This window comes from Gambusia affinis, linkage group LG13 (assembly GCF_019740435.1).
Source record: "Gambusia affinis linkage group LG13, SWU_Gaff_1.0, whole genome shotgun sequence".
NCBI classification, from domain to species: domain Eukaryota; kingdom Metazoa; phylum Chordata; class Actinopteri; order Cyprinodontiformes; family Poeciliidae; genus Gambusia; species Gambusia affinis.
This window is the reverse complement of record NC_057880.1, coordinates 15,630,086-15,657,309: the sequence shown is the minus strand read 5'-3', so window position 1 is coordinate 15,657,309 and position 27,224 is coordinate 15,630,086. Positions and strand designations below refer to the sequence as shown.

Sequence of the window (27,224 nt, the reverse complement as noted above, 5' to 3'; positions counted from 1 at the left end):
AATATAAGCATTCTATCATGATTTTCCTTTTATTTTAAAATTTTGTATAGCTAACATACTAAAAATTGCTATTTATTTTCTGTTTTTACTTCAGAAGATGGGAGAATCTCCAACGGACCCTCGTGTGTTATTTACTAATACCAGCAAATCAGATTGATTATTAGATGCTGTCAGTAATGACACTGATTCAAACACACACAAATCAGAACTAATAGTTATGTATTTAACTAACTGTCATACGGTACATAAATATTTCAATGGTTTATCATGGTATGATATTTCACATTCTACAGTGAAGCTCAAAAGCTAACCTGACTTTCTAATATAATGTTAGTTGGATAAAATCCATCAAAAAAGAAAATAAACCACATTTTTCAATTGAAAGAACTGTTTGTTTTTAGACTGCAGGATGAGGAACACTTGACTATATTTGGTCATCTCTGATCATTGAACTGATTCATTCTGAAAATTCATCACTGAACTGAAAAAAGGATGTCAGTAAGAACTGTGTTCTATCTTTGGATCATTTTCACACTTACATACTGTTTTCTTGAAAGTGTCAGTTTAATTAGAAAATGACTCAGACAAACCAACAGCTGCAACTAGTTTGCTTTCCTGTCAAAAGTTCAAGAACTGCTTGTTCACACATCCAGGGTGAAATTACATAGAAATAAATTACTGCAAGAATCTGGAAAAGATTGCTTTGACTCTTCATAATGAGGACCACCATAAACAAATGGAGAAAACATAGAGTAGTGAACTTTCTGAAGACTGATCAGAAGCTCACAAAACAACACAGAATTACATCTAAAGCACTGAAGGCCTTATTTGCCTGACTCAAGCTCAATTTAATAATAAGATGAAAACTGAAAAAATGGCATTTATGGGAGACTCCCAAGGCCAAAACCACTGCTGACCAAGAAGAACAGAAAGGCTTGACTCAGTTTCTCAAAAAACATCTACATTTCCATGAAAAAGAACAGATGATACTTTCAATCAGAAAATCTGGAGGGAGAATGTCCAGCCATCAGTTTGTGACCATTAGCTTAAGCAAATCAGTGGGACGCACAATGGTCCAAAGCTGATCAGAAAGTCTTAGTCTGAATGGCATAAAAACAGTCAGACAAAACCAAAGAGTAGGATTTAAAGTTGCCTAGTCAAAGTCCAGACTTAAATCTGGTGGAGATGCTGTGGCAAGAACTTTTGGAAGTTGCCCCTCAGAGAGAAAATAGAGTTATTCAAATTGACCTTAAATTGAGCTTTTCTGTCCAAATCTCTCAATAATGCAGAATTAATGGGACTGCAGCAACATAATATGACTAACTGCCAGTTACATAAAAAGTTTTAGTATTTTAATTTTAGGACAAGTGGTCAGATTATTTGGATATGTTTTTTTTAAAGAAATTAAATCGTTATTTGGAAACTTCATTTTGGATTTCCTAAGGTTATTGTCTCATACTGAATGTTTTTAAATGGTAATGGGAAGAAATGAATTAAAATAAAGATATTTATAAGAGAGCAAATAATTTTTGCATATATCTATTAACTTCTATATTTTCAAAATATAATTTAGCAAAATTTAGAGCCAAATGTGCTTACAATAATTCAGAATAAAACAAAAGATGGTCATGTAGTTGTTCCTTATTTAAAACAAATTAATTAACATATTGATAGTCCCTCATCTTCAATATTTTTAGAATATATTCCAGAAAAACTGCAGTGACTGAACTCCAAGGTTTTCTGCACAAAGAATTCTAGAAGAAAAGAAGACAGCAAAATCCCAGATCTGTGTGTGAATGCGAGTTCCTTTTTAACCGGGTAGCTGTAGTTTAGGCTTGTACACCTCTGGAAGATGTCAGATGTTCAATACGCTTGTCCTTCAATTGAATCAGCTCCTCCAACTTGTTCACTTTTACCTGAAGGATCTAAGTACATGAAAACAGAGAGAGAGAGAAAAAATGTCAATGCGGAGATTGTTTAGCTAAAGAGGCATGAACCAGAAGGAGAAATTTCAAATGTAGGTCATCATTCTGCTTTCTTTTTTTTCCTTTTTAAACAGATGCGGTAAAAGAAAAAAAAAGGTTTATATCCTCTGAGCCGGTGGTGACTCATGAACTGCTGCTGACACAGGGTGTGACACATCACACACACACATCAACACACTCGCGCAGCAACATGAGCAAGCTTCCCCTCACACCGAGCATTATAAAGGAAGATGGATGTTTATGCAGATGTTTCACCGGTCAGCAGTTTGAATTGAAGTGAGCTTGCATGAGTGTACCTTAAGAATATCCTGAAGTTCCTCGACCTGAAGTTCTTTTTCCAGCATGACTTGCCGCATTGTTAAACGGCTCATCTCTGGGAAAAACATCAGTTGCTGCGGTTTCCTTTGTGATATAAAAATGAGCAAGTCAAACGTTGCTTTTTTTCTAATGGTTGGTTGGTTAAAAGTAGAGCAGCTGATTTTTTGAAAACAAAAACTTTTAGGTTCATTTTAAAGTAACTGTTTTCACATACTCTGTTGGCTCTGTAATCTTCATCTCTGCCAGTTGAGCCATAATTCTTGCTTCAGCCTGTTGAATTTCCACATCTAACAAAAAACAAAACACAGAACAAAAGCAAAGAAATCTTAAGAGATTCAATTTGACAAATCTGGTGAGCATAATAACTGAAAGCAAAGAGGTTAGCAAATAAATGAGGAATAAAAAGGAATGTCAGATAAGAGGACAGAGAGAGAAAATCTGTTTTCCAGTCAACAGTGCTGAGCTCTCACTGCTTGATAAGAACCATCTGGATGTTAGGAGCTGATAAGGAGACCGGAGCCCCCCTTGCTGATAGAGGATGGGTGCAGATGAAAGAGGAAAGCGAGAGAGTACAAAAGGGAGGGGGCAGTGGTCTGAGGTCAGCTTCACAGAGTGAGCTTACTGGGACAAACCAAGTGTAGGAAACGGAAGAGACCCATATCCCCAATTCACACCATCGTGCTGTGGTGTTTTCTAATCAGACATTAGGTCTGATGTCTTCAAAGCAGGCAGCTGCTTTAAGAGGGGGGCTGTCAGGACGACCAGTGATCTCAGGATTGGCAAGACAATAGATTTAAAAATCACAATAGTGCTCGAAACAGCAGTGATGGAAGTTGGTAAAGAGTTTGTAGAAACACAGAAAGGCATTTGAAAAACAGATTGTAATGATTTGTCAGCTCAACATAAAAACCTCTTAAAATTTATATTTTTCTTAATCTTGATTTTTTTTTGTTTTCATATCTACTATTTTAAAATCATATTTCCCTTCTCTTTCCATATTTTTCATTATTTACAGATTTCTTTTTTCTAGGAAATGTTTTTTTGTTGCAAAACTTTTTCTTACTTTATTTCACAGGGTGATTTGTGATCACTAGTGACGACAGACTAGTGAGGAGATGTTTATTTTATCAGCATAATAAGTTAAGTGGTTTTATTTGAATTGTCATGTAAAATATAGACACTAAAATCTATAGTGTGTTTAGTTTTTATACTGGGAGTTTTCCTTTTTGTGACCCAGGGGGTCACAATATGGTCTTTTTTTACATATTTTATTTCCGCTTGAGTCTATAAATAACATTCTAACAATTTTAGCAATTTATTTTGACAATGTCCAAACAAATGTTGAGCAGTAACCTCCTAAGTCAAAGTAAAAGCAATTTTTTTAAATTTTGTTCAGGTCCACCTACATTCTGTCTCAAGTACCTTTTTTTTTATCATTTTCTCTTTTCAGATGTCAAAACCTCTAGCGTGACTTTTGATAGGGGTTTTAAATTTGATAAGTAGGTGACCTCTGTCATTATGTCAAGCTTTTACCAACTCAGATTCAGGTTATCTGGAAAGATCTGGAGAGAGTATGCCATGCTTTTACATCTTTAGAGCCTGAATACAGAGAGTGAAGTAGATTTTACTGATGTTTAAAAGGAGCAAATAAAATATAATTTATTATGAATACTTAAATTTAACAAATGTCTTGTTAGTTTAAAATCTGTAAAACATGTGTTTAAGCCTGAGTTGGACTCCAAATATTATTCTTTACTGATATATTTTTAAAGGTATTTTTTTTCTACTTCATTTAGCCACATCATTTGTGAAGAGTAAACACTGCTTTTAACGATTATTGCTTTGTTTGCAATTGTAACGTTTGCATTTATTGGTTTGTCCAGCCATTTGGTCAACTTCCATTGTTTTTACAAGAGCTCTATAAAGAAACTTGAGTTAAGCTGAGTATAGCACCACATTAGAAAGTCTAAAATTACACTTTTCAGACCAAAAAGACTAAAGTAGAAACATTTTGAGCATTGTCATCTAACATTTTCCACCACATACCCCATTAATGTTTTAAATCCTGCATACATGCCATTCAGGAAGTCAGCAGAGTCATCACACTTTGCTTGAAATCAGCACTTTAGATTGTGTAATTACATTTTTGTCATCAACCTTATGATAGTTTTGTAATTTTTCTTCATCACTGTGTTGTGATGAATTGCTCCCTTGAAAACCACATTAATGATGGAGTAGAAGATTTAAGATAGTACCTGAAAACGGTTTCTCCTGGCTCCGAAAGTAATGCTACGTAGGAAGGAGATAAAAAAAATAGTCAGATCACAGAAATTTATATTCGTTTCCACATTCAAGTTTTCGACAAAATGTGACTGAAAGTTTTTATGTGCAAATACAAACTCGTGTTTGTGTTGCTTGTGCCAGTTTATTCTCTATCTTCTCCTTGAGGAAAAACATCACTGGCAGCACCACACCAGGAGTGCTTGAAACAATCTTCTTCACCGTTTCCTCTGAGACATAAAAGTCCAGCTTGGAAAACACCCTCCTGACCATACAGAGAAACAAATGTTTCTACTACAGAAAAAATAAGTGAAAAGCAAACGGCATGCAATTTACTAATGAGCCCACATGGACAGCTATGTTTACAGTAGGGGCTCATAAATTTGTACTTGGCTTTGTGTAACTCCAGTTACCAGGATGTGGGTGAGTGAGTGTATGTTGGTGTTTTCTGATGACTTGGTGAAAAGGCCAAGAAAAAAGATTTAGCTTAATATTTGCACTGCATAGAATACCAGTCCAATAACTGTAGACCAATCTCTCTGTCATTTTTTTATCATTTGTAAAAATAGGTTAAACTTGTTTTTTCACTTTTGAAGACATTTCTATCATCTCATAAAACATATTTAAAATTTTATATTCATGCCTAATGTTTTTGATTTGATCAGAGGATCAATGAACAATTTAATCAATGATAAATAAATTCCAGCTTCATATACATGACAAAGGCCATTTTGTTTTAGCCACTGGTCCCCAGGGTTAACAAGGAGACAACTTCACATTTCTACTATGTACAGTGAGAAAAAAAGCAAAAGATTTAAAAATAAATGAATAATTTAAAACAAAGATGGTTGACTTGTTCTTTTTTAAATAACCAGTTGTTTAGAAAAACCTTTTTTGTCCTGCAATGACAAGCCTGATGGTGCTGGATTTCCTAAAAGCTTATGGGACAACTATAACTGTGTGCTTTGGTTAGTATGGGAAGATTTTGCTTTTCAGCATCAAACACACCACAAATGTTTCTACATAACAAGAATAAATGATGGGTAATCTATGGTGCTGTGGGCCAATTGTTCTGTGAACCTTGTCACTGTGAATAGTACCATAAACATTGAGACATCAGTTTGTGATACTAATCTTGTGGTCACTACTAATAAACTAAAACTTGCTGTTACTGGGAATTTCTTTTTACAATATAATGATCCAAGACGTTTAAAAAATTTGTTAAAAAGTGTTTTTAGATATACCTTCTCCGGGGCCCTGATAGAAGAATACCAGATATAATTCCTTGGAATCAGATGTAATAAAATACAAAGCTGCGGATCGTCTTACTTGTTGAGAAGGTTCCAGTTGCCGAGTTTCTGCTGCGTTTTGCAGGAAGTGACATAGTTGTGAATGTCAACAATTTTTGGGAAATAATGCTGAACAACCTCTGCAACCATCACTGCAGGAGAGTCCAGCATGTAGATACACAGAGTACCCACGTAAATAAAAACACAAACTGACATGGACAAATTGAGTAAACAATCAGCTAGCATTTAAAGACACAAGACAAGATCTACCTCCATCACTGAAGTCCCTGCTGATGTGTTTTTTGTGTCTGGAGAAAGGTATTTTATCTAGCCATGCAAGTGTATCTCGTTCTTCCTTCTCGCTAAGTAAACGATCCATTCCCAGAACAATACACATCTCCGAGCGTAAAACAAGTAGCTCGTTAGCTGTCTGCTATTGTGTTTGTTTTAGAGGTTGCTAGGTAACCGCTTTTGAACCAAAACAAATGGCTTCCGAATGAAAACAGGAAAGAACAAATAGTTTGAGTGATTTATTTAAACGGAATACAAATGAAGGCACAATCTTTCCATCACCGTGGTTGCAGACATTTGCAAAATATATTTAAGGATTACAATCATGACGCAAGATATATCTATTAATTTTGATTTAAAGAAAAAATAGAAACTGAAATTATAGTGAAAAGCTATACAATTGATAGAGTGCCAATCATAGTGCTGAATGGTACATTACAGAGCAGCTTGTGGAGCTATAACGCCTCTGCTGATGCTGTAATATAAAACCCACATGATAGACACAAATACCAGGATGAAATGTCAAAAGATCATAAAACAACAAATAAAAATAAAAGAATAGGGAAAAACAATTTTGAGTAATGCTCAAAAAGCATTCATTGGGTAGCCACACGCCAACCACTCTCAGTAATAAAAACATAAATAGACATTAAAGTGACCATTTGAAATATAAAACAACCATAAAAGCCCACAAACAGAATCAAAAGTACAAAAAATTACATAAATGACCAATAAATCGGTTAATAGTGGGCCAAATCAAACAATTCCTTAAAAATATAAAACATAAGAAAAGGAAAAAGAAGAGAAAAGATACATAAAAATTAAACACAAAATGATGTAAACTTCTGCTTGATGTAAAATCTGCCAGAGGCGTTTTGACAGGTTTTATTATTCTCTTCAGCCAGGGTGTCTCTGTGACTCATATTATTATTTAAGTAAAGTGTAAAAGTACCTGAACCAAATTAGAACTAACTACCAATTTAGTACACCAGAGAGTGTTTACATCCTTTGTAACATTTCCTCTCAGTTTAGATCATGTACCAGAAATGCAGTCATGTACATGAAACATGAAGAACCAGATCATTTATTTCCCTGTACACACATATTTTGTTCTTTTTATCTTATAACATCCCTCATTATCTCCAGAGATGTTGCAACAGTTTTTAGATATTTTTTTTTATCTAACTATGCAGATTAACATCTTTTCCAAGCTTCTGAAAACAGAATATGTGCAACCATGCTTAGGAAATCTAGTCTCAACCAAAGTATGTGTAAACAAAGACATTGATAGTGCAGGCGACTTACAAAAGCTGGGAAAAACCCAACACAGTGAATAATTTCCCTATAATACTAAATCTGTCATCATCATAGCAGCAGCGCCATTTGTCATCCATTAAGCACTTAAGCTAAGTTTTGTCAAACATTGCTCCAGTTGAAGACTGGCATGAGCAGGACGCAGATAACAGGTCATCGACGGGGTGACTGTAGCATTCCTGGTTTCATTACAGATCTCCCTGTGGGTCTTTTCCCCACATGTAAAACAGATGAACGTCTCCAAAGAGGATCTTATTGGTCCCTCAGCATCTCTGCCAGAGAATTTCAGTATTTACAACAGTGTGAATTATTCCCACTGTCATCTCGGCCTGCTGGGGGGCATCAAGGGAGCTCTCCTTCCAAGCTGAACAAAAAAACAACAACACACGAATAAACAGTTAACACACTCAGTTTAGATAAACGGCCTTCAGTCTTCTTTATCCAAACATGCCCTCCTGTTTAATTCACAGAGCAGCAGTCCCAGTTATTAAGCCCCCAGACGACTCCAACAGAGAGCCGCTGCTTATTCATTACACTGCTATGCTGGGGCAATGCCAAAAGCCACAGATCTCTATATAAACGTGAATGCCTTTTATAACATTTAGGGATGTCTGGATGGCAGTAGCAGCTATGTCAGAGGTTGGAAAGTCTTAATCACTCTGTCTGCTTTGTGATTACATACCAGCTGAGAATGTGGCAGGGTGGACTGGACTGGAGAGGGCTTCGGCTTCAGTGGAGGCAGTGGAGGTTTTGGCTTCATGTTCTTAGGGGCAGAACATTAATTATTAAAACTAAATACAAGAACAATGAAATTCCTGAATGTAGATAAGAGGACTTGCAACATCACTTACTGGTTTTGATGCAAGTGGGGGTAGTGGTCTAGAAGGTGGCAGGGGCTTATTCTGTCAAAAACAACCACAAAAGACAACCTCAGGAAACTGAAACTATTGTCTCACTCATTTTTCTGGGCAATCAGATATATTTGGCAATTAATACTTCGAAATGCTATTGTGTTGATTCACCTCAGAATAAATTGGCAACTTTGAAACATTTGGTGGCTGCATAAATGTCCTTGCAACCTATAAAAGAAACATTTATTTAACTCTTGCAACATCAGAGGGGCAGAAAATATAAATTGTCCTACATCACAACAATCATGGCTTTGCAGTGTTTAAGGTATTTAAATAAAAATAAATTAAGCAAGTGTCTAACATTATCTAGTTCATTTTATTTAAAACAGGAAAAGCATTAAATATTCACAAAAATCTAGCATTCTAATAGTTTCAGTAGCAATAATAATATATGTAATATTTGTTTACTATTTTGATTTGTTAGGTTGCAGAACATAATAATGTTGAATTTTATCAGATACATTTTTATATATATTTCTCTATGAATAGAGATTTACTAGGCTAATTTTCCTGTGATGTGGCTGAATAATTTTATTATTTTATTCTTAATTGGTGCAAGTTAAACATCCTGGCTCGAACTACATATGAATTAAATACACGTATTGTGAAGCTTTTCTTCCTTTTTTGTTAACCTGCTCTCTGTAAATTAACACTAAAGGTGAATAAGGGGCAAATTAGTTGGGTTATTTGTCTAGGTGGTGTGCAGATAAACACCTGTTTCTCATAATTTTCCAACTTTTTAAAATCAGAGTTAATTTAAAAAGAATGAAACATAATGCTGTTATTTTAGTTTCTGCAACATGCTCACCATCTCAATTAAAGGGCTTTAAGCAGCAGGAATGACATTATGTTAGCCATTTGGCATATATTGGTGCAGAAACCTGGTCCATGACTATAATTGACAAAATACAAAAGAGCAAAAAGAGAATCTCGATTACCTGGTGAACCTTTGATAAATGAGATGCAACTGGTTCCTTCTCTGGAGGCTGAAAATGGAAGAAAATTGGAGAAGGAAAAGAAGTAAAACCATTAGTATGTTTCCCTTTGGCCTCAGTTGGCAGCCCTAAATTTATACCCATAACCACTAATGGTAATATTCAGTGTGATGTATCATAGACGATGTAAGTCAAAACACATGCAGTCTCGGGGTGTAACTGCAGCTGGGTGTTGAGGCTTTGGGCTTACCGCTGGAGCTGCTCTACAGGGCTTCAGAGCTCCAGTCTGTGGTTTGACAGCAGCAGAGAACAGAGGTTTACAGGGCTGAGAAACAGACGACTCCACAAATGTAGGTTGGCTGATGTGAGCGGACCCGAGGCGAGAGCTGCCACTCCTGGTGCTTGACTGAAACACTGGGTTGGATTGTCCTGAGGTCACAGGAAGAAACCTATAAACAAAACACAAATGAGAACAAATTAAAGACATAAGTGTCAAGTAAAGCTAACTTAAAGAGGTAAACTGCTGTCTCACCTTTTTGTCGGTGTCCTTTTTCTGATGAAGCACGTCAAACTCCCAATAAGAATGACCAGCAGGAGAATTAAGCCAATGATCACTGACACAATGACAATAGCCAGGCCTGACTCTAGACACACACACACACACACACACACACACAAATACACAACCGGTTATGATGGGGTATGAGAAACAACATACATCATCTGTCCTGGAGACAAAAATTCAAAGTAATGTCATTTGTGTGGACTAATGGGGGAAATTGAATTAATTCACCGTTTGTTTTTGCTCATGAGGTCAGACAGACTATTTTAGATTCTATGAATATTAAATCATGTAAGAAACAGTCATGTGTAAATCAGAGTCCTAAAAAGGTCAAGGATTTTAAGGAGGCAGATTCACATGGGGTAGAAAAACATAACAATACCTTCAGTCTGCTCTGACTGCTGTACAGCACAGAAAGGCGGAGCCCAGCCTGGATCGCAGTGACATTTACTCTCATGGTTGCATACCTATCAGATATCCCACAATTAGCTGTGTAACTGTGCTTTCACAGGACTTTAAAGGGCATAATACCTCCTCGATGTATTAAGGCAGGAGCCAAAAGACATTTTTAACATGCATAGCTTTATATTTTTACAACAAAGATAAACTATCCAAGAGACATGGGTGAGCTTCATGAAAAAACACACAGGCAGATCTGAATCTTAGATTTAAAGGAAAGTTCACCAGCAGAAAATCTTTTCATTTATAAAATGCAAACAACAGTCTTATTATAAGATGACTATTTAAATGCGGGTCAAAAGAGTTTGAGGGTTGTGTCAGATCGCTGTAGTGCAGTTAAACCCTCAGGAGGTAAATACAGACTGGTTCTGTGGAGAAAACTGAGACTTGCATAATAACTCCAAGGCGCCATAATATTAAGTTTTTACGAGAAATGGCTGGCACTCGTGTACATCAGAGAGACAATGCTGGTCAGAATTGTAATACAAATTGCAGCATCTAACATAACTGCTGTCAGAAAGCTTTACCATGCATTGCTTTTAAATTCCTACGTAGGGTGGCATTTTAAGTCTCCCAGCTACTGCAATCAAAAAACAGCTCCTACTCCCCTTCCCTGAAATAATCCCTAAACCCAATTGATTGGACCTGCAGGCTTTGCTTTCACTATGTTTGTAAGTGTGGCCACTGCGCTGTGCACTGACGCTCGGGTTACAAAGGAAAGCCTGGGAAAATGACAGATGGCATAGCTCTGTGGTTTATGACCTTGACAGTTTTACATAGGCACTCACCCCATGGTTGTTACATTTGGACGAGCAGTCATTTGTTCCATATGCTTTAATGCTTTTGATATCTTCACATTTTTGATTGTAGCATACCTGATAGAAACATTACAAAGACATTAGGTTCCATGGGGTTGTTATGACAGGGTTTTTTTTTTTTTATTTTAACCATAAAAACTATTATCTCACCATATTGTTGCCACACTTGGTACCAGTAGGCACCATGCCCAGATCGGATGGGTAGTTGTCTTCTGGGTTCATGGTTGCCTCGTTGCAATTTATTTTGTTTCCTACTTTGTAAAGGGACTTCCTGGATGTTATGGGAAAGTCCCGTCCTCCAGAACAGAAAAGCTTTCCACAAGATTGATCTCTGAAACCCCAAAGCAACCACAATAAATACTCAACGAAAGATTGCATAAAACATTTTCTTCAATGTGGCTTTTAGTTACATACCGACTGGAACATTTTTGATTGAACAGCGTCCTTCTGCAGGTTCCATACTGATAGAAGCAAGCATCTATTGCGACTTCAGCATCTAAACAGATCCATGAAAAGGCAGACAGTAAGGGAAGTGTTAAAATATTGACAAAATAACTCATAAAACAAACTAAAAGAAGTATTTCACCTGGTCCCCAAAGTCTCTTGCAGTGATCTTGCCGAGATGGACACTGTCCGTTGTAGCAGTATCCTCTTCCATGGTTGCACTGCTGGCCGTTTTGGGTGAATGCATCAGTGGGACAGGCAGCAGAAAGGCCCGTGCAGTATTCTGCGAGGTCACAGTCTCCGGCTTTTGGGCGGCAGATGCTGCCTGTCGGCTTCAGCTGTAGTGCGGACAGAAACACAGATGGTGATATAATGACTAGTCAAATACATCCACTCACACAAAACCTGCCAGACGGAATAGTCATTCTGAGTCTAGATATACAGTTACATAATTAGCATCAGTCTGATTCCTCATCTAGCAAGTAGTAGGCTCAGTGAGTAGTACTTACTTGGCATTTGTGGCAGCACTGTCCTTCTGCGCACTGAGCTCCTGCATTCAGTTTGCAGGTTGTTGCGTTGCAGCAGGGATTCTTGCATTCCTGTCAAGACAAAAATTGCAAATCAGCTTCCTGCGTGTGCTTTCATGCAAGACGCAAACGTCTACCTATTGAGTGTGAACAAACCTCCACAGTTCCACAGTCACACTCCTCTCCAGGCTCTAAGAAGGCATTTCCACATACTGGGCCTCCATAGATGCGATCGGTGGAAGGAATATTAAGCAGACAAGCAGGATTGATCTCCTCCAGGAACCTGCTGAGCTGCTGTTGACTGCAGCTGCTGAACTGCTTGGGATACACGAGGCTATGGAAAGAGAAATTAAATATAAAAATCGATAGAAAAGGCTTTATTTCCACACTAAAGTATTGAAGATATAGGGTATAAAGTGAAACTAGCTTTACCTGCTTAACTTCTCATTCACTCAAAAAAAATTCACGATGCTGACTTGAATTATCACATAAAATCGCATTTGAAAAAGTTAAGGGGATATAAATTATTTTGCTAGGCTTGTTTGAGCTTACCCAACACTTTCAGCCATGATGCAGCCTTTCTTTGATGCCTGAGAGCCGCAGACACAGTTCTCTGTATCATGGGACAAACCTAGATTGTGACCCATCTCATGTGCTATGGTGGAGGCCACTCCAATTGAATTGGTGTTATGATCCTGTGAAGATAAATACAGTTTGGTATGTAGCACTGATACCCTAGAATTCTTTAATCACTTAATTTTCAAAATTTTTACAAAACGAATTCTTTTTCAGCATGTTATAATTTATTACCTCATTGACAGCTCCAGAGTTCGAGGTGCACATTGCGTTAGTGTTAGCTAATCCGACAGTGGAGCCCTCAAAGTCCACACCCCTGATCGAAGAAGAGGGGAGGGAGTATATTAAGGTAAACAGTCTAGCAGTGCAAACATCAGTTCTTTTTACTGGAATTTTTAATTCATAGCATCTTACGTGATGAACTGTGCGTTGTCGTGTCTGGTCCTTGGCAGGAGGTGCCGCTGACGCCACTCAAGAAATCGACCAAGAGTGACCTCAGGGTTGGTGCTGATCTCGATCTCATCTTTGTATGACCACACATGCAGGCCGACCAACATCACCCGAACACCCACAGGGCGATACAACTGCAACAACAGAGTAGAACCTACAGTGATTCACAAATCATCGTGAGTTTTACCAAATGTGAACGTGTGTCCAAACACTTAATGCAACGAGACGCAGAAGTAACAGAAAGTCGCTGCTGAGGGGATATGTGTGAATGTTTTCAACTTGGGTGTGAAGACTCGCAGTTAATGGTAGTGAGAGAACTTTTACTTCTAGTTATATTTTAGTCATTAATTAATAAAATATGAGAACACTTTCCTGCACATTTTCCCAATCTAAAAGTAGAGATGTATAAAAGACCAAAAGTTGTTATCTTTTTGTTACACTGAAACAAACATACCTTGTCCACATGGTTTGCTACTTCAAGCACTCTGGCCTCCACTGCCTTCATGCTACCAAACTTCTTGTACTAGGAAAAGAATTCAAACACGTTTTGCAAACAACTATCTCCTTCCATATTTTCACTAATAGAAATCTGTAATATTGAGTCAAAGAATAAAATTAATCAAACCTCTGTATTATCCACCACTACTGCCAGTTCCACAGTCCTGGGTTTGCCTTTATGGTCTTTGGTCTGGGCTCTGCTTTTCTAAGTGACATAAAACATAGAAAACATGAATAAAACAATGATAACTGTAATATTTTTTGCATTTAATTACTTAAGTTACTTATTTTTTCTTTCCCCCACCCCAGGATTTATAATGAAACAACATACTCTTGGTGCAAATGCAGAAAAAGCCAAAAGTTTTTTTGTTGTTGTTATTTTTTTTGTCAGATTTCTGTGATCTTTGTAAAAGGATAATTTTCTGGTTTCAGATTATTTTATCTGCATGAGTTTTATTGAATGTTCCTTGTAATATTTTTCTTTTTTTATGCGCTTGAAAGATGCACAATGTCTGAAGCTGTCTGCACCATGAATTATTAGCTGTGTAAATCCACATAATCTGTGAATGTGTTTGTGCGGCGTCCTCACCAGACTGCCAAGCTGGAATAGTCCAGACGGACGAGCTCCATGGTCATAGAAAGTGGTTGTGTTTCCATGGGAACAGGAGCTCCTCTTCCTCCTCAGGTGTTTGTAGTTGTAAACGGCATGCAGATCGTCGTCACTGTGAGCTCCATCCTGCTGTCCCGTCGTCTCACCAGGCAGGGGTTCAATGAGGTACATCTGGTCTTGGAGAGCAATGAACCCTCTGTAGAAGAGAGCAAGAAGGATGAAGTACTGCAAATCTAACTTGGCATGACTAAAATAATGCAATGTGACAGCCATTGCTTAGATTTTTACTTTTCTATAGCCCTGAGCCTAATGAGATCCCAGAAAAAGTACTCTATCTGTGTTTACAGACCACAGAGTGCTGCAGACTTGCCTCTCCCCCACCTGTTGCTGTGTGCTGCTGGTTAGCAAGCTAATAGAAGGCTAGTACTTTTTCTCCTCTCCATTCATAAAAAAGACCAACTCGGTTGTTTGCAAATAATTCTGGTTATAAGAGTTAAGGTGCAGAAACTCAAGGAATCCCACTCATCACATTTATTATGACAAAAGAAAAACATTAGAAGCTGGGTTTTTTTTCAAGCTTTTAAACAAAAAATGAAATAAATTTTTTTTTAAATTTCCAGCTCTAACTATTTTTTTTGTTATTGTGTGCCCATATCTAGTTTTCATTTGCATTAAAAAATAGAAAATGGGGGGAGGGGACATAAATACATAAACAAACTAATTAATTGATCTCATATGGAGACATGCAAACGTAAGCATTTTCATGTCGCAGGATGTCTTGAGAATCCATTCTTCACGTTGAATTGGACACTCTGACCAATGTGCCACTGCTGCCCCTCCTTAAGCAGACATCTGGTGCTGCTAAGATCTAAGAACAACATTTTACTCACTTCATTCCTGAGCACAACCCAATGCTGGCAGAGGAGTCCTCCACTCCTACAACGTGTCCATGGTAGAAGCAGTGGACCTAAAAATTAATTGAGTGCCTATTAATGTTGAAGAATTATTAAATAAAAAACAATAAACTCTGCTAGAAAATGTGATGTTATTCCATGTGAACGAGTCATAACATTGGGGTAAGACAGGAAATGTACAAATATGTCAGTTCCTTTACTGAAAAAATATCCCTTCCTCACAATGCGGAACTTTGATGATGAGAAATGTATATGTCATCTGATTTCTTTGTAACAATAAAGATGATTGTGAAAGAAGAAGGTTTGGGATGTACAGACCAGTGTGGCCTAGAATTGTAAGAACAGTCAAGGATCTGCCTTTGATAAAAAGGCTTTCTCTTATATTTAGCAGAGACAAGCTGTGACAGAATTCAGTGCCAGGCCAAACTCTCTCTCTCTTTTTCCTTCTCTCTCTGTCTGTAGAGTGTTGCATAATTTTCTGCTGCTTATTAAGCCAAGCCAAAATAAGTACTTTGTGCCATAATTCAAGTTTGCCAAATAAAATGCCAATAGCAAACAGGAAATGGACTTACCTCATGGTTGGAGGTAGTTGAAACCTGGGTACCCAGATCAGAATTGTAGGTCACAGTAAAACTTTTCCCTACAAGACCTCTGAAAAGGTGACAATATATAAATAAATAATAGTAATGGATTTAAGAAGAAGAAGTAGAAGAACAACAGCAACAACAACAACAACACACAAAAAAAAAAGAAAAAAAAAAGAAATGACTTAGAGAGATTTAGAGTATTCTTACTTGTTCTTCTCCAGGTGCAGAGTGTGGTTTTTCCCAGCAATACTAACAGAGTATTGAACTACATCTGGGTAGTTCTTCATAAAATCACCCAAAGTGGAAAAAACAGTGTGTTTAGCGCAAGATGAGAACTTTTTAAAAGGTACTTGTTGGATAGGATGTAAAGTTTGTTACCTTGTGTGCAGCAGCAACATCGTTTGGAAGAGGCATACCCCGCAACCTCTGAGGTGTCGCTGTTTGGTACTTTATCACATGAGGCAAATTCTTCACATTACCAGCAAGTATACCTACGAGTATCAGAGATGGTTTTTACAGATTTATAATGGAAGAAAAGAAAGAACGAAAATTAGAAAGAAAGGAAGAAAGAAAATAGGAAGAAAGGAAGAAAGAACAAAATAAGGAAAGAAAGAAAGAAAGAGCGAAGAAAAGAAAGAAAGAATAAAAAAACACAAAGAATATAAGAAACAAAGAAAGACATTTTGCTTACCACATGAGGAGATGAAAATCCATATTAAATAGCCAGAATGTGTCATGTTGCTCTGTTGGACGGACTCTGTCATTGTCAGCTTTCAAGCTCAGAGGAAACGTCTTCAGTTCTCCGCCCATTTGATATGTAATATCCTGGAAATTAACGTCTTAAACTGACCTCCCAGGTCAGCCAAAAGTACTGAGCCGTTTTTCTTTTTTTCGTGTTTCTTCTATTATTTTGATGCGAAAAAGTAAGCACAATTACCAACATGTTTTAGTTGCATTACAAAAACAGTCACATTAATGAACGAAGCATTCATACAGCCGTCAAAGTGGCCTCTCAATTATTTGATTATTCAGAATTTTTTTAATCTAATTTATTTATTTAGGTTTTTTCCGGGGGCGGGGGGGCAATTTGAAAGACAAAAGTTTCTTGGTTATAGCATTCAGTTGTTTAATACAGTTACATTCCTGAAATGCCTTGTTATTTTGTCACCATCTTGTGGAGTAAAATCAAAACGCCTGACTGACGCAATGAAGATAAATCATGCTTGAAGAAAAAGCTAATAAATAAATGAATAAACTGGTCAAGAAACAAGATATTTCAGAAGGTCCACAAACCAGATGTAAATAGAGAAAGCAAAATAAGATTTTGTTTGTATCCTATTCGTAGTTGTGCCTTTGTGTTAAATTATGGATTCAGACAGGCAGCAAAAACTACATGATGTTTTACGATGGTTTCGGTTTGTCTAGTTTTACAAAAGACAGATAACTTTCTAAATGGTAAGAAACAAAAGATGACTGTTCTAAATTGTAGAAAGTTCGACAGCATTTTTACGTAACATTCATGTGACTGAATGAAAAGCGGTTTTGTGTCCAGTTCCGATTTTAGTTTGACCAGCAGGTGGAGCTAAAACACAATTTTCCTGTCAACTCGGAAACTGCCTGAGTGACGTTATCTCCCCGCGCCAAATTCTAACCAAAACAAACGCAGAAACCGTTCGGCTGCCAATGATTCAACAAAGAAGTTATGAAAACGTCTGTACATGATGTTGCAACCAGACTTGGTCCAGCTTATGGCGATGGGAGGAAGTCAAACTCATAACGGCGACGAAGAAGAGGGTTTTAGAGGAGCGGCGGAGCAGCAGGAGGAGGGAAACCCATTCACTTTTAATCCGCAGCTCCTCCGTCTGCACAGAGACCATGAGCTGTTTGAGGTAACAACTTCACTCGGAGCTCCAGCGGACTACAAAACGTTTGCAGGAACATTAGTTACCATCTGTAATATAAACCTTTGTTGACAGGATGGAGATGTTTTCAGACACATGTATCTGCAGGATCTGTTCATCTCAGAGGCAGAGGAGCAGCCAGCGCCCAGGTAGGTTGCAGACGAAACTCCGGACAGGACAGCTGTGAGAAAAAACTTCTGACACTGATGGAAATCTTGCGTTTCATAAACTTTACTCCGTCGGTAGAACTGGTTGCAATTTGGGTTGACTCTAGATTACTGTGAATAGTGATCAGATGAAATCAATAATCAGTCTTATTGAAACAGGACAGCAGCATGATTGCTTTGAAAAATAGTGCTGCTTGAAATAGTTTTTCTTTTGCCAGCTTTGGTTACTTCCAAGGAAACATATTGTGTCATCTTTGCTTTGCAGCCCTTCACAGGCAAATATATTACTATTAATAAGGTGCCAAAGAAATTAAAATACGTGCCACAAATGTCTCCTAATACAAAATCAACTAATTAATTGCCACCAGTGCAGAGCTCGCTGGGGAATGGCAGTAGGCAAGTAAGTGAGGCAAAGATTCTCAGATGTTGGCCTGATTTCAAAAAGGCCAACATCTAAAACTCCTTCAGTTTGTCTACTGAAGGAGCAACTTCAGACGAACTGAGATTTTCTCAAATTTAGCGTCTCTCAGACTGGGATGCTACATCTGGAAGAAAAAGCAGCACAGAGAAGAAAAGGTAGCCCTAATGTTGGCTCAGGCAGCTCTTAGTCAAACTGTCAGTGATATTTCCCCTCTTCCTCCTGATCTCTTCCTCAGTATTTCAGAGTTTGGCTGTCACATCTCCGGCTGTAGAGCCGTCTTCAGCTCACTCGATGAGTACGAGCACCACTACAATTCCCTGCACAGACACGTGTGCTGCTCCTGCCGCCGCTCCCTGCCGAGCGCCCGGCTCCTGGACATTCACATTCAGGAGTGGCACGACTCGCTTTTCACCATCCTCGCCCAAAAACAAGACATGGTGAGCCCCGGATAATCTGTTGGCCAAAGAATTAAACAAGTGATCTATTTTAAGAAATATTAAATTATACTTTTTTTTGGACCCTTGATTCCTTTCAGTATCTGTGCCTTGTGGAAGGCTGTGGACAGAAGTTTAGGACAAGTCAGCAAAGGAAGGACCACCTGATAAGACTTCACAAGTATCCACCGGACTACAGATTTGACAAAAACAGAAAAGAAAAAGGGTAATATTGTACATCCTATAGCACGTCCACTAGATGGCGCTAAAATGCTCACTTCGCAGGTCTCTACACAGTGTAAATGACTGTGACCATTTTTTTCTCACAGTCTAATATCAAATCAAACTAAACTGTTCCTGTTATTGTTTTTTGAGAGTTTCATGTTATTATTTTTTTGAAATTCAGAAGTTTTCACTCTGATAAAAGTACATTTTAAACTGTCAAAAACTTTGTTGCGTCTTTCCACACAGTTCTTTCAATAGTTTTCTGTGATTTTCAAAAGATTTCTGGGATCTTTGGCCCATTTCTCCCAATAGAACTGGTGTCATCAAGTAAGAAATACAAGCCTTGCTTACACACATCTGTTCAGTTCTGCTCACAAAAGTTCTGTAGGAATACAGGGCTAAAACGATGAAAGTTTGACTTGAACCTAAAGAGAAATTTTGGTATTGAAAAAATGTAACTGAATTTTTTTGTAACTCATTTGTATTGGAAATGAAACAAAAATTGATAGTGAACAAAGATTCACTTAAATATTCAAATATTTATTTGAATGTATCTAAAATAAATATATTGAAACAAATAACTCGTGTGAAAAAAGTTTTCACACTGACTGGTTTCTCAGTGCTCCTGCTTTTCAGTTTCACTTACCTGTCACTGATTTGGCGTCTGGGTGGCGCTCGAGGGGCGGAGCTTCAGTATATCATGTACATATATTATATGCAGTCCAGTGGAATACCAAAGAAATATATCAAGGTGTGTTTTAGAGGGTCCATCTGAACTTGAAGTAGCCATTGCACACATTTTACCCTGAGAATGACCGTAGAGAATGTCAGCCTCTACAATGTATGCAAATGATATGCAGTCCTGAAGCCCCACCCATCAAGCGTCTGTGGATGCCAAAACAGGGACAGAGAATGGGAACATAAAAACAGCAGCACTGAAAAAATTGTCTGTGATATCTTGCATGATTTTGTTAGATTTTTCTATAACATCATCCAAAGTAAGCTGTATGATGTGTTGCCATTAAATATATTCAGAGGTGTGTCTCCATTTAGGTCATATAAAGTTATCTTAAAAAAAAAAATATATATATATATATATATATATATATATATATATATATATCCTCTAGAAATATTTTTGAATCCTAGCTAACTTAAAACAGGAAAAGTTACATGTGATGTAATGTCAGAGACAAAAGAATTTCCGGTATCCCATTATATAGGGTAAATAAATATCTTGTTTCAACTCAACAGTCTGTATTTAAAATAAGATCCACTTTTTTTTTTTTTCCTTTTGCTGTGTTTTTGAAATCATTCAGTGTCCTTATTTTTGAAATTGTGTTTTTCTGTTAGAACCAGAGAAGCAAGCAGAGAGCAGAGGACAGACTCGGCCATGGAGGCAGCAGACGATGTTTGTAGGTCGGAGGGTGTGTGTGAGGTTATCTGCAGCGTTGAGTCCAACCAGCTGGAGCAGGAGGAGTCCATGGAGACGCATGCAAGCAGTGAGGAAGCTGCTCCGTTTGAGGACTTTTCTGCTTCAGCTCAGACCCCAGAAACAAACACAGAGCGACTGAAACCAAAATACTCCTACAGGTTTGTGTTTTTTAAAGCACTAAATTGTATAAAATTTAGTTTAGGTTTGTTTGTTGAAGAGAACCTTTAGTCTGCTAAAGATAAACATTTGATTGTATGTAGTTAAGTCATAGTAAAGTAAGTTTTGTGAAGCATTTTCTGCAGATTGTCTTATAAAACATAACTGACTGACTAAAGAGTTTGTTCTGTTTTTCACAGGGTGCCTAAAACTGTGTGTTTTGGTCACGGCTCGGTCCGAGGCTTTAGAGGCCAGAGGGGCAGGCGGAAATGAAACACAGCATCTGACCACTCTGTTCTCTGTGTTTTAGGATTAAAATGTGATGCATTTTGTTGTCAGTAATTCAATTCAATTAAAGTTCTTTTTGCATTCTCAGATGAGGTGCGAGATGATCAACATGCTTCCTGTTGGAAAATGTGATCAAAGGATGCGGTGAAGCTCAGCACTTTTATATTAAGGATGTATTTGATTTCACAGAAGTGATAGGAAATTAGAAGAACATTTGCATTTTTTTATAATAGACTTTAATACAAATTGTGTTCTCAGCCTTATAAAATACACTGTACATTAATGACTGCAGTGGGATTGATGGATGCAAAAAAAGCAAACCAGAATATTTGTAATTATATTTTATAAACTAAATTGAAAGTTCTGAAATCAATCCCTTTTTTTTAGAAAAATAAAACATGAGGAAAATGTATGGTTTCATTTGTATTGCTGAAATAGACAGGGATTTATGGGTTAAAGTTTCACTTCAGAATATATTGTGGTTGTGTGAAATGACAGCAATTAATTAAGGAACATTTTGCTGTGAAAACCAGTAAAACACTCATAACCACAAGTGTCAAAGCTAACAAACAAACTTTATGGAAAATCAATCAGACTCCCTTTAGATATCAATATCCCGATCAGTTTTTCAGCTTGTTTTTCTATTTTGTCCTAATCGTTATAAAGTCAGGATAAAATCTAAATCCAAAATACAAGCTGTTGCACATCACATATTAACACACCTGATCCGAAAGTTTCTAAGTGAGTAAATTTCTGTGGCTATTTATTTTGCATGGTTTTACTTGTAGTCTGTTTAGCAGCAGCAGATTGTTTAAGGTGTGTTTAAAAAAAACAAAACAAAAGTTGTTCCCAGATAGTGAAAAGTAAGAAAGCAGCCCTTCCATTTGGCATTGAGAAAGGGAAAAGTTATTTATTTAAGCTAGTAGGTTGAGTTCGAACCCCATGCAGTGCTTGCTCGGGCCCAAAAGATTAACGTTGAACCCCTTTCAACTCAAGTGCAACTTTAAATATTCAGTAAAATCTGTCAAAAGTTACTCATCTGTGATAGTATGTACTAATACCAGCTGTTCAGCTTTGATGCTTGTGTGTCTTGTTAAGTCAATTAGGTCCTCAATTATTTATATATAACCCTAGTGGACACTTTTCTTCTGCCTAGAAATAATATTTATGTTTTGGAGCAGCCAAGCTCCAAAATATAAATATTTTAGGGCCAGAAGTTTGAATCTGACAGAGAAACTCAGAAGACCAAAGATGAATCCTCATAAGATCAATAGAAACAACCAAGAAACTGGTCAACAGCTATATAGGGTTTGACGCTATGATGCCAGTACAGATTATAGAAGCGACTATAAATAATTTTCAATTAGACCTTTTTTTCATAATAGTTTTCTGTTAAATTGTTACTCCTTTTATTCTGTTTTATCATGTTTTAAGAGATACTTGTCTCGTTTGCAACCAGGAGCAAACTTTTTGGATGAATGAGAATAATTTTAAATAATCTGGCAAAGGGTGTGAATAATTTTGGGTCTAACAGCAGTGTTTTAAAATGTAGACCATCTTTCAAAACACAAAAAAATCCATATCACTTTAAAATGATTCTCTCTATTTTTAAAAACCGGTTCTATTGACGGCTGCAACCGGTTTGGTGTCAGATTTGTTTAGTCAATTTTTAGTCTTTGTATTAAGAAAAAGGAGGATGAGATGTTCTGGCCTTCACTTCTTATACAGGCTTAAAAAGGAATACTTAAGACTGCCATTTTTCCAATCCATAGTTCAGAAATATTTTCCCACAGTACTGGAAATCATGATTTGGACCCTACTTGTAAATGTTCTTTTTGTTTTATTCTTGAAGTTAAAATATATTGGTCGTGGTGCCTTTATGAGCCACAAAGCACAACTACACTGCCAGTTTTAGTCTCTGTTTTAGGGTTACTTCCATGTAATTTGTTAATCCTAACGAGGGTAAATAAGACAGCAGAGTTCTTTAAAAAGTAGGAAACGTGGTACTTTGTTACGGCCTCAGGAAAAACATTTTCTAAAGCTCTGAAACGTCAAACATGCAAGTCTGGATACCTTTGTAAAAAATATTCTCAATCCTGAACAAGTTGGCCTTTCAAAATAAAAAAAAAAGAGTAACTGCAACTATTGGAATTCTTATTATTTTAGTAAGTTAAACCGCTTACAACACAGCGGAGTGCGATTTAATTTTCATCTTTTGCGTAAAATATGCGCAAAAGCCCACTATGGAAAACAAGTTTGCTGGGCTAAAAATAATTAATCTTTTTATAAACGTCATCCAGGGTGATTTCTTTAAAATCTATTACTCTTTCAAATTTGTCTTCAAACAAATAAGGTAGACCACGCTTGTAAAATATATATATGTAAAAATATTTCTCACACCAACTATAACGATATAAATGCCATTGAACTTACAAGAACTTTAAAAATAAAAAAAAGAAAAGAGGAAAAAAACAGATTTATCGGGAAGGATATTTTTTGTGACATTGTTATTTTCTTTCTAAAAACATTTGATTAACGCTTTTCCAACGTAGCGCCTTGATTTTAGTTATGACAAGTAATACATCCCGTAAGGCCTGCTGAGTAGTCCGGGTACGGGGAAAGCAGGCCGAGCTCCGTACAGAGGCGCTGCGCTCAGCGGGAAGGGGAAGGCGAACGCCGGCAGCAGCGGCTTTGCGGCCAGCTTTATCTTCTCCAGCTCGGCCTCCTGCAGTCTCTTGGCTTTGGCTCGGCGGTTCTGAAACCAGATTTTGACCTGGGTCTCTGTGAGGTTCAGGGAGCTGGAGAACTCTGCTCTCTCCGCGATGGAGAGGTACTGTTTCTGACGGAACTTCCTCTCCAGAGAGAGCAGCTGGGATGTGGTGAAGGGGGTCCTGGGTTTTCTGTTGTTCTTGTGTTTCCGCAGGTTGCACGTAGTGGGGCTGGGGATTCCTGGAAGCAGATTGATCAAGTGAGAAACTGCATGCTCGTGGCAACTGCGTTCAAGATGAATCATGGTTTTTATGTCTGTATGGTTTGGTTTCCTGCCACTTAACAAAACTAATGTTAATCAACCATAAGTTTTTTATAATGTAATGTGAGCGAACGGTAAAATCTGCCATCATATTTTGTAGATTTAAACTATAGCCTATCAGTGGCCAGCCGACATATGAGTGTGGGCCCCATTTATGATTTTTATTTTTTTTCACGTAAAGCTTGAGCCAAGAGTTGTCCTGCACCAAAAATACACAAAATTCAAATAACATGAGTTTAGTAACATTTGGCGCACAATATCAACCATTTTACTTCTCATTTTACTTAGTTTTTTTTAAATGGTTACTTGTATTGAGCAGAAAATGTAAAAAAAAAAAAACTTTCTTGAGGACAGAAAACTGGACAGACTTTCTGCTTGATACAACAAAGTTTTTAAAGAAATCTATTCTGAGACCCGTTCAAATCAATAAAATTTTATCATACTTTACGATGAGAGTATTTATGACAGTAAATATCTCTAAAGAGTTTCATTTATAGACATTTAAAAAAAAAAGTTCAGTAACCGAACTGAGGTATAACCAAAATGCATGAGATGTGTAATAATACTAACACAACTTACTATTAATAGTAGTAAAAATAATCATAATATTTCCGACTCACCTGTGTGTGCATGGTATGGATCCTGGAGCCAGGTCCTCTCCTTGTCGCTAAGATCCACCGCCTCCAGTTTGGACCCACAGATCCCTCTCGGTGACGCACACTCGGTCTCCTCTGTGCGGACGGAGCCTGACTTAAGGTCAGAGGAGCAGGAGCTGCTGCACGGAGAGGTCCTGTCCGATATGAGGGATTCCACACTGAAAGGCAGCTCGAAACCTTTGGTTTTACAGCTCCTTCTGGGTGCCATGTCTAACTCCTCGGCTCCAGTTTCTCCAGCGGCTGTATCCTGACGCGATGTGTCCAAGGCCGGTGATCCTTGCGCAGGATTCATTACGCACGACTGCGGTGCCATGCAACCACTTTCCCCCGCCGTTCTCCCCGCTGCTTTTTTAATGTTTGCGTGTGTTCACTTGATGAAGATCAGTGTCATCGTTGTGGTTCCGCTGACGCTACGCATCCGCTGGTAAGCTGAGTTTTACGCACAGACTCGCATTTTCTTCAGTGAAGAGCCAGAAGTTTCTCTCTCATCTTACCGCGGGCGAATCAGACATTAAAAGTCTTCCACGTGACTCTGCTGGTGCGCGCTCTGATAGGACAGATGAATGATGATTTTAGCTTACTGTTGGTGGGCATTGACAGTTGTAAAACTTGTAAGCGATGGCAGATAACTAATTCAAGGAACGTGGCGCAGATGCAAACTTTCCATGATTTACTAAAGACCTAAGCAGCTCAGACCTGCAGTTTTTATTGTACTTCTTGTTCTTGTTTTTATTCTTTGCATAGTTTAACGTTGATTTTTATTGCACAGCACTTTGTGATTTTATTTCTGTGAAAAGGATTTTATAAATAGTCTTTACTTTTATTCTTCTCCACTTTTTGGTGGTCAAATATTCCTTGAGGAAATGCAGTTTGCATTAGGCCTATATTTAAAAAGTAGGCATTGTGAAGGAACGCTATCTTTCTGACCTACTCATTTGTTTCTGGAGTTGAACATTTTAGAGAGAAGCTAAACCCGCGAAATTGATTTTTTTTTTTTTTTTTTTTTTCAGCGCAACTTGATTTGCCAGAATGTTTAACTTTACTTTGGCAGTCAATTGTGAGGGTGTCAGATTGCGTGGTATCCAAAGTCGGACTGTTTACATAAACCAATGCAACAATTATGGTTTGAAAGCCTATTAAATTCACTCGAAACTGCATGGAAACAAGAACTGATTAATTAACTGCGCCGATCCGGACTGTGTGCGCATGCGGTAAGCTAATATAAAGCATGGCTCTGCCTGAGCGATTACATTTTAGAACGTAAACTCAAGTAAAGCCAGTCCAGGGCCAATGGAAAGGGCGGATTTTAACAAGCTGTAAATTAATTTTGCTCGAAGGAAAGTCTATGTCTCTTGATCTAAGAAGGTGTCATAAGTTTCAAAGTGATTACTCTCTGAAACTGAAAAAAAAAAATCACTTCTAAACTTAAAGGTTTTTAATATTTACATACAGTCTGTCAGGTGTGTCCGCAAGAAGCATTAACTAAGAAGTCACGGGAGTGTGTGCTTATTTTTTAAAATTCTAATTTAGCACAAACCCTGGAATATCTGAGTTTGCATGTGGGACTCTAGATGTTCCAAAACTTTAAAGATTAACAATCGAAATCCTTGAAATGTGTCTGGTGAGAGAATTTCTACGTTGCCACAGCACATATGCCGAAAGTCCATGTTTAATTTAATTTCTTTAAATAAGGTGTACACAATGAATACTGATATATTTGAACGTAAGCTCTGCAAAACAATGTGATAATAAAATACTGTTTGCTATGCCATAGGCCGGCTCATCATTTGATAGCTTCTGAGTATAACAAATAGTGAAGACTTGTGAATGGCTAAATTCCTGCTTAAAAAGGTGACTAAAAAATAAAATAAAATAAAATAAACAGACCTAAAAACCTCATAAAAGTTGTGATACAAAAGTTCCTTTAATTAATAGTAATTTTCGCTGAATTGTGCAGGAAAATAAAAATAACTTCAGTACTTAGTTGTAATTAAAAATCAGAGTTTCTCTGTTTATATTGATTATCCATCCATTGTCTTCCATGCTTATCCAAGATCAGGTGATGGAGGGAGCATGTCCAGAAGAGAACTCCGGTAATAATGCCCTTCTCCTTATAGCAACATCCTCTGGCTCATTCTGTGGGATCCCAGTGATTTCCCATCAGTGAGTTCTGAATCTTCCCTGGGATCTCCTCCCAGTGAGTCGTGCCTGGAAAACCCCCATAGGGAGGGGCCCAAGCAACATGCTAAACCACTGCAACTGACTCCTTTTGATGTTGAGAAGCAGCGGCTCTACGATGAACTCCCCCTGGATGGCAAAGCCCCTTATCCTGTCTGCAAGGCTGAGTCTAGTCACCCTTTGGAGGAACCTCATTTGTATCTTTTTATCCAGGATCTCGTCTTTTGGTCATAATCCACATCTGAGGTCCATAGGTGAGGCTAAGAATATTGAAGGACCAGTAAATTGAGAGCTTTGCTTTTTGGCTAAGCTGTTCCTTCACCACAACTGTTTGTAGCAGCACCCACATTACTGCAGATGAAGCCCCAGTCTGTCTGTCCATTTCATGTTCCATATCATCATCACTCGTTAACAAGACACCAAGATAATGACATCATTGGAGCATCAATCACAGCACTTTCACGCTCACAGACAGCCCACGTTCTCACATTCTCCCTCACGTTTCTGCCCATATTCACTCCCACGCAGTTAGGAGCACACTGACAATAGCTGCACACCCAACTT

At 37.7% G+C, this 27,224-nt stretch overlaps 4 protein-coding genes across 4 annotated transcripts; 1 reads left to right on the top strand and 3 right to left on the bottom strand.

The window, feature by feature from the left end:
- Window positions 1-1,687: 1,687 nt before the first annotated feature.
- spef1 (sperm flagellar 1) lies at window positions 1,688-6,328 on the bottom strand. Its single transcript, XM_044136087.1, has 7 exons — window positions 6,143-6,328; window positions 5,913-6,024; window positions 4,704-4,848; window positions 4,559-4,592; window positions 2,518-2,590; window positions 2,282-2,387; window positions 1,688-1,925 (listed from the first exon to the last, which is right to left on the bottom strand). The coding sequence occupies exons 1-7, from the start codon at window positions 6,267-6,269 to the stop codon at window positions 1,830-1,832; spliced, it is 693 nt and encodes a 230-aa protein (XP_043992022.1). The 5' UTR covers window positions 6,270-6,328; the 3' UTR covers window positions 1,688-1,829.
- A 61-nt stretch (window positions 6,329-6,389) lies between these two features.
- Window positions 6,390-16,540, bottom strand: adam8a (ADAM metallopeptidase domain 8a). Its single transcript, XM_044136053.1, has 25 exons — window positions 16,460-16,540; window positions 16,147-16,259; window positions 15,976-16,049; window positions 15,754-15,832; window positions 15,158-15,234; window positions 14,247-14,463; window positions 13,785-13,862; window positions 13,614-13,682; window positions 13,124-13,293; window positions 12,944-13,025; window positions 12,686-12,828; window positions 12,290-12,467; window positions 12,116-12,205; window positions 11,749-11,944; window positions 11,577-11,658; window positions 11,313-11,493; window positions 11,133-11,219; window positions 10,268-10,352; window positions 9,856-9,967; window positions 9,574-9,772; window positions 9,327-9,374; window positions 8,500-8,556; window positions 8,329-8,379; window positions 8,160-8,240; window positions 6,390-7,841 (listed from the first exon to the last, which is right to left on the bottom strand). Exons 1-25 carry the CDS (start codon window positions 16,530-16,532, stop codon window positions 7,797-7,799), a joined length of 2,667 nt encoding a protein of 888 aa, XP_043991988.1. The 5' UTR covers window positions 16,533-16,540; the 3' UTR covers window positions 6,390-7,796.
- Window positions 16,541-17,380: 840 nt separating this feature from the next.
- Window positions 17,381-21,637, top strand: znf511 (zinc finger protein 511). Its single transcript, XM_044136082.1, has 6 exons — window positions 17,381-17,657; window positions 17,745-17,818; window positions 18,493-18,694; window positions 18,793-18,917; window positions 20,270-20,509; window positions 20,708-21,637. The coding sequence occupies exons 1-6, from the start codon at window positions 17,487-17,489 to the stop codon at window positions 20,778-20,780; spliced, it is 885 nt and encodes a 294-aa protein (XP_043992017.1). The 5' UTR covers window positions 17,381-17,486; the 3' UTR covers window positions 20,781-21,637.
- msx3 (muscle segment homeobox 3) lies at window positions 21,009-25,243 on the bottom strand. Its single transcript, XM_044136086.1, has 2 exons — window positions 24,447-25,243; window positions 21,009-23,744 (listed from the first exon to the last, which is right to left on the bottom strand). Exons 1-2 carry the CDS (start codon window positions 24,793-24,795, stop codon window positions 23,362-23,364), a joined length of 732 nt encoding a protein of 243 aa, XP_043992021.1. The 5' UTR covers window positions 24,796-25,243; the 3' UTR covers window positions 21,009-23,361.
- Between the last annotated feature and the right edge of the window lie 1,981 nt (window positions 25,244-27,224).

What these genes read in the sequence shown, in the direction of transcription:
- spef1 (XM_044136087.1), bottom strand. Translation starts at nt 6,269, where the DNA reads ATGTGTATTGTTCTGGGAATGGATCGTTTACTTAGCGAGAAGGAAGAA. An exon ending in CACAAGCAACACAAACACGA is followed by an intron (nt 4,593 to 4,703) that starts GTTTGTATTTGC and finishes CTTCCTACGTAG; the next exon opens with CATTACTTTCGGAGCCAGGA. An exon ending in AAGATTACAGAGCCAACAGA is followed by an intron (nt 2,388 to 2,517) that starts GTATGTGAAAAC and finishes TATATCACAAAG; the next exon opens with GAAACCGCAGCAACTGATGT.
- adam8a (XM_044136053.1), bottom strand. Translation starts at nt 16,532, where the DNA reads ATGACAGAGTCCGTCCAACAGAGCAACATGACACATTCTGGCTATTTA. An exon ending in AGTGCTGCCACAAATGCCAA is followed by an intron (nt 11,945 to 12,115) that starts GTAAGTACTACT and finishes TCCGCACTACAG; the next exon opens with CTGAAGCCGACAGGCAGCAT. An exon ending in CCAAATGTAACAACCATGGG is followed by an intron (nt 10,353 to 11,132) that starts GTGAGTGCCTAT and finishes GATATCTGATAG; the next exon opens with GTATGCAACCATGAGAGTAA.
- znf511 (XM_044136082.1), top strand. Translation starts at nt 17,487, where the DNA reads ATGATGTTGCAACCAGACTTGGTCCAGCTTATGGCGATGGGAGGAAGT. An exon ending in GAGACCATGAGCTGTTTGAG is followed by an intron (nt 17,658 to 17,744) that starts GTAACAACTTCA and finishes CTTTGTTGACAG; the next exon opens with GATGGAGATGTTTTCAGACA. An exon ending in TCGCCCAAAAACAAGACATG is followed by an intron (nt 18,695 to 18,792) that starts GTGAGCCCCGGA and finishes GATTCCTTTCAG; the next exon opens with TATCTGTGCCTTGTGGAAGG.
- msx3 (XM_044136086.1), bottom strand. Translation starts at nt 24,795, where the DNA reads ATGGCACCGCAGTCGTGCGTAATGAATCCTGCGCAAGGATCACCGGCC. An exon ending in TCCATACCATGCACACACAG is followed by an intron (nt 23,745 to 24,446) that starts GTGAGTCGGAAA and finishes ATCTGCTTCCAG; the next exon opens with GAATCCCCAGCCCCACTACG.